This window comes from Lupinus angustifolius, chromosome LG16 (assembly GCF_001865875.1).
Source record: "Lupinus angustifolius cultivar Tanjil chromosome LG16, LupAngTanjil_v1.0, whole genome shotgun sequence".
Taxonomy (NCBI): domain Eukaryota; kingdom Viridiplantae; phylum Streptophyta; class Magnoliopsida; order Fabales; family Fabaceae; genus Lupinus; species Lupinus angustifolius.
Window position 1 is genome coordinate 1504835 of NC_032024.1, and position 18612 is coordinate 1523446.

At 33.5% G+C, this 18612-nt stretch overlaps 3 protein-coding genes across 8 annotated transcripts; 2 read left to right on the forward strand and 1 right to left on the reverse strand.

Moving 5' to 3' along the window:
* LOC109329670 (two-component response regulator ARR2-like) lies at positions 811–4790 on the forward strand. 6 transcript variants are annotated; one of them, XM_019563394.1, is made up of 7 exons: positions 811–1160; positions 1643–1795; positions 1878–2252; positions 2688–2764; positions 2880–3988; positions 4019–4058; positions 4165–4790. In XM_019563394.1, exons 1-7 carry the CDS (start codon positions 1001–1003, stop codon positions 4234–4236), a joined length of 1986 nt encoding a protein of 661 aa, XP_019418939.1. In that variant the 5' UTR covers positions 811–1000; the 3' UTR covers positions 4237–4790. The 6 variants fall into 6 exon arrangements, with proteins under 6 accessions (XP_019418939.1, XP_019418941.1, XP_019418943.1 ...); XM_019563396.1 differs by having other exon boundaries at positions 2880–3822; positions 3853–4058; XM_019563398.1 differs by having other exon boundaries at positions 2880–3565; positions 3656–4058.
* Positions 8906–9890, forward strand: LOC109329675 (leucine-rich repeat extensin-like protein 1). The gene has a single exon (XM_019563404.1). The coding sequence runs from the start codon at positions 8990–8992 to the stop codon at positions 9530–9532; it is 543 nt and encodes a 180-aa protein (XP_019418949.1). The 5' UTR covers positions 8906–8989; the 3' UTR covers positions 9533–9890.
* Positions 11789–16178, reverse strand: LOC109329671 (importin subunit alpha-2-like). The gene is made up of 11 exons (XM_019563400.1): positions 15866–16178; positions 15576–15672; positions 15381–15472; positions 15150–15281; positions 14867–15052; positions 14600–14763; positions 14429–14507; positions 13750–13878; positions 12887–13014; positions 12406–12795; positions 11789–12286 (listed from the first exon to the last, which is right to left on the reverse strand). Exons 1-10 carry the CDS (start codon positions 16079–16081, stop codon positions 12423–12425), a joined length of 1596 nt encoding a protein of 531 aa, XP_019418945.1. The 5' UTR covers positions 16082–16178; the 3' UTR covers positions 11789–12286; positions 12406–12422.

Below are 18612 nucleotides of genomic sequence, written 5' to 3' on the forward strand. Positions count from 1 at the left end.
AAAACTTCAAAAAAAATATAACTAACATTTATGCTGCAATAATTAAGAGTTTACCATTTTCAGTTGTAACCTTGTACCAGTGTTATAAGTAGATCAGATACAAGGAATGATAATTAATCAAATGCATTAAATGAAATGGATTCACATTCAATTTCTGGATTGGGACCCAACTTTGAATATAGTACTTATAAGTAAAAATGATTAAACAAAAACAAATTATTATAACAATATTGTCATTAATTACCAATAACTTGTTGATTTTTTTTTCAGTACACAAACGAAAATAAACAACACTAGCACATTACACATAAATTACCTTCCATTAAAATGTTTATAAGCTTAACGGATGTTGATTTAGTAAATAACATTTTTCTGAGTTCAATAAGTGTTGATTTAGTAATAGATAAATTATATTCTAAAGCTTACTTTGAAATAACAATTATTCATCCAAGTTAATTATATAGTGGAGGAATATCATGATTAACCGTTATATATGTATTTAATTGCTTATTAATAACAATTAATTGAAAGTAATAAAATATGTAGAAATTGAGTATCAGCGTGCAACAGTGACAACACTTTCAGAATCAAACCTGAGAGCAAATAAATTTTTGGTAGTCCAATGATATTTTCTCGTTCTTTGGATAATGAACTAATCATTTTGGCATACGTGACTGTTCCAGCTCCTCCAAATAAATATTACCTACAGAAATCGAACATTAATTTAACTGAGCCTTACACTAATAGACCAAACGTCGTGTTGGTCGAATGCAAATTTATTATATATATTAATGTTCTCCTAAAAAGCAAAAAAATAAAAAATTGGATTTACCCTTTTCTCTCTTTCTTCCACCAAGTTTCATAAACTCTCTTCTTCACTTTTCACTTTCATGACAATAATCTCAGCTGTTATGTGACAAAAACAAACACTATTCTTGTGTTTTTGTTTTTTCTTGTCTTCTTTTTCTTCTTCTTCTTCTTCTCTTTGGATCTCTGAACCATGAATCTGAGCATGTCAACGCCTAGTTCAAGTTCACCTCTCAAATCTTCCGACGCCATCTCCGACCAGTTTCCGGCGGGTCTCCGGGTACTTGTGGTGGATGATGACCCAACTTGTCTTATGATCCTTGATAGGATGCTACGTGCTTGCTTCTATGAAGGTCTTTTAATTGCAAATTCACTCTCTTTCTTTATCTTCTACTTACTTTTTCTGATTTGGGTTATGATTTTGTAGCTAAAAGAATTCAACTTTATCTTTTTTTCTTCAATTATTAATACATGTATAGATACAGTACCTTATGCCTTATGTTCTGGAGATTTTTCACTTTTTTTTTTGCTTGAAAAATGATGCTTGATAGAGTATTAATCTGACCCTTTTATTTATTGCTTCTGTAATTTTCAGATTCTTTTGCATCCTTCTTTCTTTTGAAGTGTACATTTTATGCTTTTGGTTTGGTTTAAATGATGTTGTTTGTTTTCAACTTCATTTGCCAGATTTGTTTGTTAATTCATTTTTCTGAACTTTCAGGCATGAATAGATGTCAGATTTGCTTTAATTACATCATGTGGAATTCTCATTTGATTCAATTTTTTTGAGATTTTGAGAAATGAATTTATATGCTTAATGTTTGGTATATTTCAGTGACCAAATGCAAGAGAGCAGAGGTTGCATTGTCTATTCTGAGAGAGAACAAAAATGGGTTCGATATCGTTCTAAGTGACGTGCATATGCCCGATATGGATGGATTTAAACTTCTAGAGCATATTGGATTGGAGATGGACCTTCCGGTTATTAGTAAGCATCCCTTGAATAGTTTAGATCAATTGATAGATTGCATTGGTATAGAGATTGACATGTTTATATGTGATATTTACAGTGATGTCAGCAGATGATGGTAAACAAGTTGTAATGAAGGGTGTGACTCATGGTGCTTGCGATTATCTAATTAAACCCGTGCGTATAGAGGCTTTAAAGAATATATGGCAGCATGTGGTTCGGAGAAGAAAGAACGGGTCTAAAGATCTGGAGCAATCGGGTAGTGTAGATGAGGGAGATCGACAGCTAAAGGCATTTGATGATCCGGATTACTCGTCGTCTGCAAATGAAGGGAAATCCTCAAAGAAGAGGAGGGATGAGGAAGAAGATCCAGACGAGAGGGACGATTCTTCCACGTTAAAGAAGCCGCGAGTCGTTTGGTCTGTTGAACTTCATCAACAGTTCATGGCGGCTGTCAATCAGCTCGGACTAGACAGTACATATCTTTCCTTTTCATTGTTATTGCTTTTCTGTGTAGTCTCATCTATCATATCAAAGAAAGCCTCATAGTACCTGTGATACATATCCTTGGGATTCGTCATGTCTAATCTTGAATTGCAATATATTCTTGGATCTTCAGTGTTCAGTTATAGTATTTGGGTTAGCCCCATTTATTTTTTCTAGATTGTTCATAAATAGGTAAATCAGATTTTAACTACAAATCATACAGCAAGTTTTTTATGATTAAAATCCCATAGTGGCATTACAAAGCTGTTTTTATCGTAAAGTTGGATTTTTTTACCTCATAAAATACTTACTCGATTATCTTATTTATGTAGAATTGGTGTTTTTTTCTTGCCTGATTGAGTAGCTGTTTATTTAAAATTTGAGGGCCTCATCTTATGTTTCAGATTTTGATTTTTATATACAGAGGCTGTTCCTAAAAAGATTCTGGAATTGATGAATGTTCCTGGGCTAACTAGAGAAAATGTTGCTAGCCACCTCCAGGTATTATACTATTGTGCTAGATCTTATATGTAACTAAGGAAGGACTCAAATTTTGATGTGCTCGTCTATGCAACTTGACGGAGCTAATTTCTGTTTCGTCTTGTTTTGGCTACAGAAATACCGTTTGTACCTTAGAAGGCTGAGTGGAGTATCACCGCAGCAGAGTAACTTGAATAACCCCTTCATCAACCCCCAAGAGGCGTCATTTGGGGCAACGTCAATCAACGGAATTGATCTTCTAACTCTTCAAGCTGCTGGCCACCTCCCAGCACAAAGTCTAGCCAAGCTTCAAGCCGCAGGGCTTGGCAGGCTAACTGCAAAAGCCGGTGTATCTATGTCTCTAGTTGAACAAAGGAACCTTTTCAGTTTCGAAAACCCGAGAATAAGATTTGGAGAAAGCCAACTGCAACATTTGAGCAATAGTAAACCAATGAACTTACTTCATGGAATCCCTACCAACATGGAGCCAAAACAGCTTGCCAATTTGCACCAACCTACCCAATCCCTTGGCAACTTGAACATGCGAGTCAATTCTTCTACCGCACAGACCAACCCCTTGTTGATGCATATGGCTCAATCCCAACCAAGAGGTCACATGCTAAGTGAAAATACTGGTTCTCATGTTAATAGGCTTCAATCATCCTTGGTGCAGACTACATTACCAAATGGAATTTCTAATGATATTTTGGGAAATGGGATTGCGGGTACCAGCAATATAAATACTGCTTATAATCCACTTCAACAAAACTCTTCAATTTCGAGTTTTCCCATGAACCAATCCACTGAAATGGCTGTCACTAGTTTCCCTCTTGGAAGCACTCCTCCAATATCCAGTATGGCAACAAAAGGCATGTTTCATGAAGAAGTTTCTTCGGGATTTAAGGGATCTAGTGGATTTGTTCCAAGTTATGACATCTTTAACGAACTCAATCATCACAAGTCCCATGATTGGGACTTAGCAAATGCAGGTCTAACATTTGATATCTCTCAGCACAGGAATACTTCAATAAGTAACATTGATGTATCACCATCCGTTTTAGTCCATCAGAGTTTTCCACCTATCCATCAGACTGGACAAAATAGAGACGCTACTTCAATTGGAAAAGGTATGTTCTCAATAGGTGAAGGAATGAGTCAAGGTAATCTCCAAAACTTCGGTCAACACCACAGTACGCATCTTGTTGACAATTCAGTAAAGGTTAAGGCTGAACGAGTTCATGACCCAAGCTCTCAGATTAATCTCTTTTCAGAACAATATGGGCAGGAGGATCTTATGAGCGCACTTCTGAAACAGGTTGATCCTTCCTTCCTTTCCGTTAACACTCAAAGTCTCAATGTTTATATGCTTCTTTATATATTTTCCGTCATAAACAAACCAAATTTCTTTCGTCTTATGGCAGCAAGGAGGCATTGGACTAGCTGAAAATGAGTTTGACTTTGATGGATATTCCTTAGACAACATTCCGGTCTAGAACATATTCTTTCTAATTGCAGTTGCCAACGTAAATATTTGGTGTTCCACGTGGATCTATTCATATTCTGCAGTTAGCTAGTTTGGACCCGAGTTATTGTTCAACAAATAGAATTTAATCGATGTAAACAAACCCACGCTTCAGGGTGTAGCGTACTATGATGGTTTAGTCTAGAAGCTCAAGATGAATAACTATAAACTTCTGCTGCATGTATGCAAAATGCATATTTGCAAATTTTGATTACATTTGGTTGCAGAATTCTTAGCAAACCTCTTATTTAAGGGTGTTCATGAAAATGCTATTGTTTAGAGCAGAACTTCTGAAGCAAGGTTGTCATACATTTGCAAACTCTTTGGAGAATTTATATCTCTAGAAAAAAAGTACGAATTTTTTTCTTTCATTGTTCCTTTTTCTTCTTATGTTCTTTGAATTAAGTAAATGACTGCTGTAAGATTGTAAATATTCCATTTAGTTTCTCAAGACATTCAACTTTACTATTCTTTCTGATTGTTTATGTACTTGAAATATTGGATATTACTTGTCCTTTTATGATGTGCATGCACTGTATACATGAATCTGGAATGAATCATATCAATCATGCAAGGATTGCTAAAACATTATACATAGATGACAAACTGCATGAATGTTATTACAGCACAACTCTGGCTACAGATTTTGTGACATTTTCTGCAATGATGCCAATATATAAATTATGTCTCAGAACAAAAACCACTCATTGCTGTTTCAATGGAATCCTAGGATCTTTTCTGGGGTTAGATTCATTTGCTTCTGCTTCAAGAAAGTTTAATCCTGGATTACCTTGCTTGAATATTGTATTGTTGTCTAAGGTGCTTGTATTGAATCAATACAGTTTCTCAAAACCTGCAGCTACTTTGTCCATTTCCACTGGGACAAACCAGTCAGAGAAATCAGTCTCACCCAGTGATTCAATATTGTAGTGAAAGCTGCAACCACATAACACCGCAATTTGTATCACAACAACTGCAATGATCGTAATCACAATAAATACAATTGTTATGCTCACGATCCAACATTGGCAAAGTCCGACTCCGAATGAACATGGTAGTTGATGCTCAAACCACATTTCTGATGGAAATAACTTAGTTGTATGGTAACTCTTCATCTGTAGGCATATTTAGATCACTTGTGCAAAAGACATGAGTCTCATTGTTCCCTAAAGACCATCATAAAAGGTAAACATGCTAGTCAACACAACACTATGTTCTACTCAAACAAAAGCATACACTTTTGAGTTTGGAAACTGAACTCGTTAAACAAAAGCATGTGTGGAAAAAATGTGTTTGGTTGCAATATTTATTTTTTATCACTTAACTAAATGATAGAGAGCGAGTTCGACACAATTATAATATTGTTGCTTAAAGATCAGAAGATTGTGAAAATATTACATATGTTATACTCCACTAACTGAGAGACTCATGCACGGAACCGGTTTTATTTAATGATGAAATTGATAATGGCTCATAAATATTCTCAACTTGTCAGAATATATGGGCCGCAGTTTTTGTTGAAAAGCCCATATAATCTCAATTTGTATCCCAATGAGAGTGCTATAACATATTTTATATAGACATATCCATCTATCACTTATATAGTCCTAATTTTCTTAACACTTACAAGTTGCAAGCATTGCTATAGTGCTATATTATAAGAAGATTGAATTAGGTGCTTAAATGAATGAAAAATATTTAACGTATGTATGTGAAAATAGTCCGTAAAATTTTGATAATATATTAGACATTTAATTTTAATTAAAATTTAATCATTAATAATAACATAAAAAAAGGAAAAATGCATTTATCTCTGTATATAATAACAATAATGTGCTGCTGGCAAAATGATATGTGGGGTCCAGGAATAATTTAGGGTGTCATAAATGAAGGTCCACTTCGTTTGGATTTTTTCAATTTTACGAATGTCTTAGTCAATTTTTTTTGTATAACCAATGATATTCTCTTACTTTTTTATAAGAAAAAATTTCTTTTGGTAACTTTGATCCTCCTCCCAATAAGTGTCACTTTTATGAACCAAATATTTGATCTTTTAATTCATTTGTTAATTCAATGATACTTTACACTACTAAATAAATATTTGTGTTGTTGTCTTAATCATTAATGCAATTGTATTGTATAGTTGATAATGTCCAAATAATTATCCTTTCATTACAACAAACATTTTCCGTTATTATTGGTAGAAAGTGAGTGACCAAGACATTTTCCGTTATTCATTTAATTCGAGCACTACCACATTAATGTGTCTTAAAGTAGAGTGTTAATAACATGATCTCTTATCATTAATGATAAATGATTCTGGATGAAATAAATAGGACTATATCTCACAAGAACTTTTCAGTTTGCAATTGGCGATTAAATTAGTCAAGTCTGCTAGAATAATTATAAATTCTCATAAAATTAATTTTTGAATGATTTTTATAATTTTAATACAACATTATATTTATGTTTTCATTTAATATTTTATTTAGTGCTGAAACAATTTTCAATGAGGATATATATGTGTTTATATTCATTATGAGAATATGGGTAGTGACGAAATTTTATCTTCAAAATAGTGAGCTTAATACTTCAAAAATTAACAAACTTTGTGGGATAAATGTACACATACATGTTCATAGGAACTTCAAGTTTGGAAAATAGACTAGCCCCAAAAAATGTTTATACAGCTGATTGTTAAGTATGTGGATTCCATTACAATGGCACCAAATAGAATTATAAGGCTTAATGAAAAGTGGTTTTTGAGCAATTTCCACTAAGCAAAACATATACTTCAAAAAAAAAGACGGTGACCAAGTGCACGAGGTTTTCAGAAAAAAATATATATGTCAATTTTTCCTTACAATATTATTTTTAGGATTTGAATTTACGACTTTTAAGTTATGAAACAGACAACATTTTCAGAGGCCGAAGAACACTTAGATAAAATATCTTTCAAATCATTATTTGTTTGTGGAGCCTATGATTGATGAGTGAGATAGGATTATTAAATTAGGAGGAACCAGGCTGGAAAGGTGCCATGGACGGCCACTTGCGGTGGAAAAATTGGCTTTCTAACATTCTTTGTTGTTCACATATTGTTACTCTATAATTTACCACTTAATAAACTTTGGTATTAATAAATATATGGTGAATCTTCCATTATTGCTTTTCATCATTGGGATTATCAATTCAAAAGGGTTCAAAAGAGGATGATTTTCGAGCCATTTTTATATGGATTATTGCTGTAATTGTTTGAACAAAGGAAACATGTATCTTTGATTAAAAATTGTATTGTCTTGTTTGAATGGTATATGATAAATAAAATATATATTTTCATTTTAAAAATTGACATATTTTAGTATTATTATGTCTCATACTATCTATTATGGACGTTGGTTCAAGTGATACATACTTGATTCCTCTTAAGCAATGTCTCGAGTTCGAGTTTTATGGATGAAGAAAATGTCCGCTGCGAGAGTTAGCCCCATGTACTTGTGAATGTTCTCAGTTCAGATAGGATTGCCTCAAGTGCCAGGATACTTGTAGAAACAAACAAAAATTCTATCTCTTACATTCCTTGACTAAAGGCGTTTAAAAAGAAACCACTATTTTCAACTATGTTTCTTTTATACATAAAATTAAATGATTTCAAATCATACGTTTAAGAGATTAAATCTTTCAGTATTTAATTGAAAATAGTATTTCCTTGTATCTTTAGTATAATACAAGCATAAAAAATATTTCACTCCTTCAATATCTTTTAATATTTTTATATTTTATTTCAAATCTTTTGATCTTTTAGAAATTAAATATATATTTATACTATTTTTTAAACTATAATCTTGTTTATTATTCTATCTTTATATAAAAAAAGTGATCGTGGACCATATTTATATACATTTTACTATCAATTTAAAACGTGTCTGGTTTGATTGAAGGAATTATGAACAGAGAAATAAATATATAAAAGATAGCATGGACAAAGAAGACAGAAGAAACCATTTGTACACCCCACAGATCCAACGCATTTCATCCCAAAAACAATTAAACAAATAAAAAGAATCCAACTTCTTTCACATTCTTCACCTTTTCTTCACTTACTTTAATATTTAAACCAATAATACATAAATATTATAAATGATAAATAATTGATGGATAATATAATGATTATATATAAATATTTATACTGAAAATATATATATATTATATCCTTAATTTATTAACTCAACTATCATATCCTATTCAACATACATTATGCACACCACAATTTTGCCTCAACTTACTCACATTTCATGTAAATCAAACTTGTAACATTTATATGTGTAGTTACTAAATAAATAACTATGTTGGTGTCAGAGTGAGACACACTATCTGACTCATACTTCTCTAGCACATAAAATAAAACACCTCACCCACTATAATAAACACTACATTTTGATAAAGTAAAAGAGTAACAAGATAAGAAATAGTACACATTACCCCACACCACATCCTCAAATAGCAACACAACATTGCTTCCACTTTACACTTTCCGAAATCAATCAGAATGTTATTTTTTCTTATTTTTTTTATTATTACATGTCAATATATGATTGAGTTGAGACTAATAATAAGATACTAGTCACCACAGATCATTGCCATCCCTATATATCCTTCCTTTCTAAGTAATTATTATAACCCCACTTCTTGTATCCCTCTTTCTCATTCATTGTACAAAGAAAATGGGAAAAATTCATAGAACAACAACAACAAGAACCATTTTGTGTTGTTGTTTCATGATGTTGTTTTATGTTGTAACAATGGCAGATCAAAATCTTAAAACTACAATGAAGGATGATATTAAGTGCACACCTTGTGGCACTGCCAACCCAGTTCAACCATCATCACCGCCGCCACCATCTCCACCACCGCCTGCTTCCACCACCAACTGTCCTCCTCCTCCTTCTCCACCAAGCTCCGGCGGAAGTGGTACGTACTATTACTCATCTCCACCACCACCCTCTCAGTATACCTACTCATCACCACCACCGCCGGCTTCCAGCGGAGGCGGCGGAGGAGGAGGAGGAGGAGGAATAGGAGGCACGTACTACCCTCCGCCGAGTTACAGCAACTATCCAACACCGCCACCGCCGAACCCAATTGTGCCTTATTTTCCTTTCTACTACCATAGCCCTCCGCTGCCGTCAACGGCGGCTCCTCTGCCGTTGAGGGGGTTAGCAGTGTATGCAGTTGCCTTGGTTTCTCTCTGGGTATCTTTGGTTTGATAGAGAAGAAAAAAGAATGGAAAATGGTGGGAATAAGTGCAGAGATTATGAGATCTAAAAGAAGAATATTGCAGAGAAATGAGAGTGAGTGAGATTAGTGCAAGTACACTGTACTTTGTTTTGTTTTTCTCTCTCAGAAAACTTCTGAATCCAGAAAACAAGAAGGGTTTTCCTTTTGCCTCAGCAACAATATCAACTTCTTTCAAGTACCATATATATATATATATATTCTTCTTCTAATGTGTTAATGTAGATTGGTCTGCAATTTGTTGAGAAATTGTAATTGTATGTAGCATTCTTAATTTGGTTAATTATTAGTACCAAAAGATGAAGAAGAAAAGGGCTTCATTCAGTTCCATTTACTTTCTTTGTACTAGTTATTTTTTTATTGTTTGCCATACGTGTTAATATATTTTTTATGCCATTTTCCCCTAAGGAAGAAGGATTTGTTTATAGCAAATCAACTTAAAGATTAAGTTTCTGATAAATATTTAGGACAACCAAAAGACTAAGGATTTATATTTTTGAAGTCATACTTGTTTGGAAGGGAAAGAGTGAGGAATTATGAAAAAAGAATCTGACTCATTAATTGTAATTAAATCATCTTCACCCATGTGATAAAGGTAATGATTAATGCAACGAATTATTTAGGAGCAGAGAGGGCTAGAGTGAAAGGATGCATAAAAAGCAGATTAAGAAAGACAGAAGAGTGATGGGTGATGCATGGATAGGAATGGGTATGGGCATAGGAACAGGGATAGACGTCTTGTAGTTATTATGGCTAAAGACTACTACCCAAAAATAATAGCTATTTAGAAAAGGGGTTGGAGTATATGAGGAAGTTTAAGAAGGTATATAATTTGATGAGTTATTTCTCTGATGAATAAAAATAAGATCTAATTAATATAATATATATATCTATCGACAACATAAGTATTTCTTATACTGTTATTAAATTATTTATTATTATACATTAATTATTATTAACTTTTAAACAAAAAGAATATAAATCGACTCGTGGGCTCCATCTACATATAAAACCGGACATATGACGGCGTTTGGTTAATGGTGTTATGAGTAGATGTATACAATGGTTGCCAGCTAAAGTGTAAAACCTAACTCATAAGGGACCATGTGGGGGTGAGGTCTTATCATATGTACTCAGGAGTAGGATAGTTTCTGTACCCATCTAATCATAATCATCCTGACACCAATGATTCTGAGTTGATTCTTCACAATAAGTAACCTCACACATGTCATTGTTTTGGATTTGGCTGATGGAGCTTGTAAGTATTTACATTATAGTACACATACCACTAGTCTGTGTTAGTAATAATTTGATGTTCAATCACATATTTTCTGAAAGGGGTTACTTCTTTACTTATATGAATACTCTTGTTAGTTCCAAAATAATAATGGTAAACATTATTAATAACCTTAATGTTGTTTAGGGTTACTATGTTTTTTTTAAGAACGTAGTATTTGTTTAACACGAACTGCAATATAATGATTGGAATGGAAAATTCTAATATAGATTACAAAAAGCAAATCCATCATCAGTAGCATTCTCCCTTTTTAAACATTTGTTTTAAGTTAATTGATATTTTGAGCATAACGATTGTCTAAATATAGTTGATACAATGCAAAAGGTCGGTACAAAATGGGAGTACATATGCTATCCTACAGCTTTGTGTCAATCCATGTGCCAGAAAATGTTATTGGTCATAAAAATATAAAATAATTAAAATTTTAACTTAAATTTAACAATCAGAGTTGATAGTTCATGAAGTGGTACAAAAAGTGAGACAGTAAATGTGATCCCATACAAAATACCCTTGCAAATTACAATAAATCATTTGTAATATACTTATATATGAGTATATAAGAAGTTCATTAATGAAATATAACTGTACAAAATAGAGAGAGAATTCATTATATTGCTCAAATAAGATCATTTTAACTCCTATATTTAGCTTGAGTGTATCAATTTTTCTTTAATGTCTCTTGCTCTCTAAACTGCATTTGCTAATAATTTAAATTGGATGAAGGCAACACATAATCTTATCTATCCCATGACCTTTTCCAAAAAAATTATGAAATGCATACATTTAAAGAACAAGTGGTATTGAGTTTCATCCTCTTCCATACAAATACATTGGTCTTTCGAAGAAATCATTCAATGAAAAACCATCTAGGCAAAAGAAAGCAATTTTTTTTGGAAGATTGAATCAATAAACCTTGAAAACAACCTAGGACTAGAAGGTAACATGCAAGTACGAGAATAGTATTGATTCTTTCTTATAGTACATCATATTTTTGGTTTCTGAATATTATATTCACTCAAAACAAATACTGACTCAGTATAAATCAAATACAAACTACGACTCAATAACAAAAAACAGGACTGAAGCCGCATTCATTCGTTAAATAAACTCCATTGGCACATAACACGGGTCCTTTAGACTGCAACATAGAACCTCCATGATACTAAAATCCTCAGCATACATATTCCTAATACAACAACATACAATGCTGACAAGGTCATTATGCTGCTGTTGAACCCACTCTAAGCCCCCCTTTTATTTGGACATGGTAGTGTAATGTAAACTCACCCACCCACCTCGTAAACCATAGACACAACCAGACCTGACTGAAACCAGACACCACGACTTGCAACGACCGAACCCCTTTTCCTCACGTGACTGACGACTCAACTCCACTAGCATAAAACCAATGCTCCATCCAACCATGCCCCTACAATTATCGAATATAATTAGATTAGAGAAACCCAAATATTGAGTGAAAAGAAAACCATTATGATTGTGGCTTATAAGGATTTGAAGATGAAAAGCATGTAAAGCACGTTCACTCACTCTCAACAAAAAGGTCTTCAACTGAAGTTGAATCCACCAGATGGAACCGGAAGGTCGCTACTTCCAAAATTGAAACCACCTTGAGCATTATCTCCTGGAGGTAGTGTCTCATCTTCATCTTCCAACCAATATGTTTCAAGAATTTTAACAGCCTTCTCATATATTTCATTGTTGTCATGACTCTGCAGGTTTTCAATTTTCTCCAATCCCTCAGCATCATCTATCATCTGAGCATACAAGTTGACATCTCCAGTATTACCTAAGCTCTTCTCAGATTCCCCGACCTTCAGAATATTCTCTAGGCCTTCTAAACAGACGGTGACAATTCTTGGGTCAGGGCAAACAAGCAGATCACAGAGAGGCTTAATGCAACCTTGGCTCACCAAATACCTTATCACCACATAAGATGAGTCAATATAATGAATTCACAATGTTAGTAGTTATCAAGCACAATCAAATAAAGATAAAAAAGATCACGTACTTTATCTGCTCATGAGTACCACCAGAAGTAGCATTTGAGATTGCCCAAGCAGCTTCTTTTTTAATGTCGAACTCAGCATTTAGAAGAAGATTGACAAGAGGAGCAATCAGACCAGCTTCAATAACAGCCTACAAATCATATGTATAAAATATATAAGTAGAGAGAGAGCTTTATCAAATGAATAAGCCAAATGAAACTCTTATCCTTTACAATAAACAAATAAAACACATTCGAGTGTCAAGATCTGAAGATCTCCAAAACAAACATAACCTTTTGATTCTCTATTTTCGGCGAGGCAGAATATTCCCTTCAATCAAGTGGTTGCAAAATTTATAAATTAAACTACTTATAATTAAATTTCAGCCAGTCCAGCTGCTGAGTCAAACTTTCAAAGGGCTCACATTGACCTTGTATTCCAGCTCTTATTATTCTTATGACCTGGCACTCACAGACAGTTCACTAACTTTTTGTCATTCGAAAATATTGTATTCTCTGGTTCAGAATATATCAATCTGTATTCTAACTGATGTGGCCTGAGAACTGAACACATAAAAGTTGGATATTACTGCAACACATCTCTATGTTATACTGTTATATTACATCTAACTTCTCAAATTACAGTAGCAAAGCAACAGGAATAAACAAGCCCAAGTCAGAGTTAAGAAACTTGGGAGTTGCGGCACACTATTAACTTTAAAAGGTCATTATCTCCTTTGGGAAATTCAATATAATATGCAGGCTGGTATCAAAACATCAAACTCAAACAAAAAGGAATAACCAGTAAAAAATAAACGAAAAATAGACCTGACAAACACTTGGATTAACATGAATTGAGCATCAAATAATTGGATTTACTGGCCCACCTGTATTTGTTCTTTGTTTCCAGCTGTAATGTTTGATATAGTCCAGCAACCTTCTTTCTTGATACTTTTTTTATGATTATGTGTTAACAGGTTCAAAAGACATGGGAGTGCACCATGATTGATAATAGCCTGATAAAATGAGTTCCACCGATATTAGGAAATTCATGCACCAGTTATACATGCACAATAAAACAGGGAACAAGACACTAGATACATGGTAATAAGTATAGCAGTGCGTGCAAGAGTTTAAAGCCGTGAGACTGAAAAGTTGAATTCTTTAGTGGGTGATGACTATCAAAGGATCACGTATCAGTTCGGACTTTTCCCAGACGCCTCCATCTATGCCCCAATCCCCACAAAAAAAAATTGATTTTGCGTGCAATCAATTGCAAGTGAAATCACACAAAAATAGCACCACCTCAGCATTGTTATGAATTAGTTCTAAGTTTTGTAAATATTCAACTACAATAACCTTACCCAACATCATGTATCAGTGCGATTGTTATATAATCACATTAGACACAAGTTAACCAGTCAACAATTTGAGGAGTAATTACTTGAAATAATTAACTTAATTTTTACAAAGATTAGTAACCGATATTTTACTAGTTAACAAAACAATTGTTAAAAAGATATATCTGGTAACAACTGATTATTACAACTGTTTGCAAGTTATTACCTGAGTCTGCATATCGTCACCAGTGACAATATTACCCACTGTGCGAAGAGCAGGAATCAGCACTGTCGGAGACGGATGCCTTAAAAAATGCATAAACATTTAGGACCAAGAAGGTAAACATTTGAAACATAAGAAGCTTGGATGACCAAGTATATTAGAATCAATACTCACAGAAGGAGCTCCACCAGGCGAGTACATACACCTGCCTCAATAACTGCTTGTATTTTGTCATTTGTTCCATCAGAAAGATATGACAGTGCCCAGCATGCATCTGTTAGAACTTCTTCATCATTGGAATGAACCAAACGCTCAAGAGCTGGAAGTGCTGGCCTCACCTGTCCATCAAATTTTTAACATTTAGAATATGCCTATAGAGGTATATTACAGGTTTGGTTCAACTTCACCAATTAACTAACAAAAGTAAAAAAAGGAAATTACCTGTTCAAATGGAGGTTGTGGCTTGCCCCTGCAAAAGTTTGACAGAGTCCATGTGGCATTTCTTAGCATTGAAAGTTTTGCATGCTCATTCAACTGGGCTAATAATGGGATAAGGGCACCATGACCGAGAACAAGATCACGACACCTAGGAGAGTCACCAGCAACATTTCCCAATGCCCACACCGCCTAAAATTTCAGTTTTTTAGTGCTCAAATTTTTGCTGTAAATTTTCTGTTTTAAAGAAAGGTTAATGATTGTACTACACATCCTATCATGAAAATACCTGCTCCCGAACATCATCACTGGGTGAACTAAGTAGCTTGACAAATATTGGGACTGCTCCGTGATCAATCACCACCTTAGTGTTATCAGAAGTTCCAGATGCTATGTTTGTGAGAGCCCAAGCAGCCTCAAACTATAACAAACAACAGATCACATAAACAACCAAAGAACACAACAAATTGCAACAATCAACTGCTGCAGACACGAGTTTCAATTCGAGAAAATTTAAGACCTGAAGTTGTGGGAAATCCTCCCTAACAAGAAACTGAACAAAACGCGGGACAACACCAGATTGAATAACTTCCTCAATCGGAGGGCAGCGCTCTGTAGAAGGCACGGGAAAACAATAAAATCATTAACACTCCAGACAAGTGCAATACAGCAATCTTAATACTATCAATTAGCATACAAATCCAGTAATGGTTACCAATGGAAAGAAGCTTCCGAAATTGCGTAGTTGCTTCCAGTTGCTGGTTGTTATCTTCAGACCAGACCCCAGCAACCAACGCAGGAAGACTCTCTAACTGTAACAAACAACAAACAGCAACAACCGTCAAAACTGTTTGTGTAACTAACAAACCAATACAGTACCTAAATCCATAATCCCTAATCAAGATCCAACACAATTCAAAAAAATCAGACAATCAAACATCAAAATTCAAACAAAATACAAATTACACAGATCAATATCGAGACCTAATTTCGCGATAGCGATACCTTTTTCTCAACAGTGGTGGAAGCTTGAATAGGAGTTTGGAACTGAAGCTGAGCTTGGAGACCTTCACGACGCTTCTTCTGGAGGCTCTCTTCACGCTTATTCTTTCGGATCTCAACCATGTTATCCTCCCTCCGTCGGCGACCCTCGTCGGCATCAACGGCCACCTTGTAGCGGTTGCGGCGTCCCTCGGTCCTGGCATTAGGCCTCAACGACATCGTTTCGAGCTAGATCGAGAGATCGACGGAAATGGAAAAACCCTAGATTAGGGATTGAGAATGATTTGAAGATAGAACACGATTAGCGATTTTTGCAAGAAATTTAAATAGCAATTTATGGGTCTAGTGAATGTGGTTTGGATCTTGGTTTAGACCGGATCGAACCGGATCGAACCGGTTCAAACCGGTTCGGGTGGTTTATTTGTGACCGTGGATCTTCTATAATGAAGGTGAGATATTATGAAACGGTGTCGTTTCACGTTGGAGATTGTTTATTGTATCGAACCGATTTGTGATACGGTTCGGTTATGGTTATGTAATGAGCTGGATCCTCTATTGGATGTGTATTCTGTATTCAATAATTTCACGGATATTTTATTTTAATATTGTGAAATTATTAAACTATTAACAGCGTGTGTTTTAAATTTGAACTTTGGTAATTCGAACGTTGGTGAATTTTTTATTAGGACAAAATGTGTGGTTTTTTTATAATTGTGTATCATTAGTAGAAATAGAAAATCTCCATGTGCTCAAAATTACTGAAAGACAACTTTTATTTTAATATTGTAAAATTACTCAAAACAGCATTTACGATCATACAACACTATTTGGGGTAAATTTTATGCATTTTTTTTGTTTCTCACATGTATCCTCACACTGGAGTATCCATAGGTACGTGTGGCTAACTCTCTCAACAAACATTTTTTCTATCCACAAGACTCGAACCTGAATCAAACATATACCAATTTATGAATATGTTATATGATTTATTATTTTTTATATTTTATGTAATTCAAGAATTATTCACTCCAATCATACAATTGCTAAAAAGTCATTAAACATATAACATTGCTAATTAACTTTATATGTTGATTATAAACTAAAAAATACATACAATTAGGGGTGTAAGCGGTTTCAGTTTAAACCGTGAAACCGATGAAACCGAATCGAACCAAACTGCAAAATATGGTTCGGTTAGGTTTCGCGGTTCGATTCGGTTATTTTTTTAAGGAACCGTTTATGTTCGGTTTGGTTTATGGTTTTAGAAATTTAGTAACAGTTGGAATCGAACCGCATATTAAAGAAATATATACTATGGATTAGGGAATAATGTTTTATTATTGTTTAAATTCTTCAACCAATTTTCTAGCTTAAATTATCAATTTTTGTGTGAATTGTAGTGTTATATATGTTACTAAATTGTTATTAAGTTAATATTATATATCTTATTAGTTACTAAATTGTTTCCTAGTGTATTATGATTTGGAACATATTTTCCAACTTATGTGATATTTAGTTTGAAACTAACATATATCATATGTTTTTACATGTGTTACTAATTATGAAATGTAAGATTATAAATTTAACTATTATATGTTGTACGAATTGATATATATGTTACTAATCATGAATTGTATTGTTATATATGATTCATATTTTTTTTTATAATAATAGTAGTAATGTTTATCATTTTTGGATAAACAATATCTCTTGTAATACATTTTGAATTTTCAATTGATGCAAGATTTTTTATAAAAAAATAAATGGAAAAACTGTGGAACCGAACCGAACCATTCAATACCGGTTCGGTTCTTATAATTAAATTTATGGTTAACTGAGTAGAACCAAACCTATGTTTTGATCAGTTCGTTTACTAAAATGCACCAAAAATCAAACCGAACCGAACAGAATTTTTATACCCCTACATACATACAGTGACACCTTAGTTTAAACTCGTGGTAAAGCTATGAGACAATAAATTTTACACACCTTGGTTTAAATTATTGTAGTTGCAAAATTTTCTCTCTTCCAACATGTTTATGTGAAGAAGCCTATCAACAATGGTTACTTTTGTCAATCTAGTACCGTGTTAAAGATTCATATCAAAGTCAATTGAGTAAAGAGAAAAAGAATGTATATAATAATACTGCATGAATTTTATATACGCATTATTTAACATTTATATTTCACGACTCTAAAAAAAAGTAATGCTAATGAAAGATAGATATTCTATTGATTGTGTATAAATTTTTAAACTATCAATATATAAATATTACACTTTTGACTAAGAAGAATAGTCTAATAGTTATTTAAATCATATCTAGAAGAAGAAATAAGATAGACAATATAAGACTTATTTTCATTTAATATCAACATTTGTATGGACAAGGATCATCTGTCCCACAATTTTCCTGTCTCCTTGTTCCGGACCAATCAAACATCACAAAATAATATTAAAATATTAATTTCTATTTTTATAATTTTTCTTTTTAAATGAATAAATCTCTATGATTGGCTTGGTACACCAAGTGAGACACGAAAGGGGGCATGTGATTCACTCCCCATTTGTATACCCGACTTTAGAAGCAATAGGGACAAATTGATGAAATTACATGGATGAGTTAACTCCAAAATTCTTCCCTTCTGATTGGATTTACAAGGTTGCATCATTTTTACAATCATCTATACAATTCTCATACCTTGTATATTTTAACTCCTCATCCGATTCTCCATAATTTCCATTTTTTAAT

What these genes read in the sequence shown, in the direction of transcription:
- LOC109329670 (XM_019563393.1), top strand. Translation starts at nt 1,001, where the DNA reads ATGAATCTGAGCATGTCAACGCCTAGTTCAAGTTCACCTCTCAAATCT. An exon ending in ATGTTGCTAGCCACCTCCAG is followed by an intron (nt 2,765 to 2,879) that starts GTATTATACTAT and finishes TTTTGGCTACAG; the next exon opens with AAATACCGTTTGTACCTTAG. An exon ending in TGAGCGCACTTCTGAAACAG is followed by an intron (nt 4,059 to 4,164) that starts GTTGATCCTTCC and finishes GTCTTATGGCAG; the next exon opens with CAAGGAGGCATTGGACTAGC.
- LOC109329675 (XM_019563404.1), top strand. Translation starts at nt 8,990, where the DNA reads ATGGGAAAAATTCATAGAACAACAACAACAAGAACCATTTTGTGTTGT.
- LOC109329671 (XM_019563400.1), bottom strand. Translation starts at nt 16,081, where the DNA reads ATGTCGTTGAGGCCTAATGCCAGGACCGAGGGACGCCGCAACCGCTAC. An exon ending in CCACCACTGTTGAGAAAAAG is followed by an intron (nt 15,673 to 15,865) that starts GTATCGCTATCG and finishes TGTTTGTTACAG; the next exon opens with TTAGAGAGTCTTCCTGCGTT. An exon ending in GAAACAAAGAACAAATACAG is followed by an intron (nt 13,015 to 13,749) that starts GTGGGCCAGTAA and finishes TATGATTTGTAG; the next exon opens with GCTGTTATTGAAGCTGGTCT.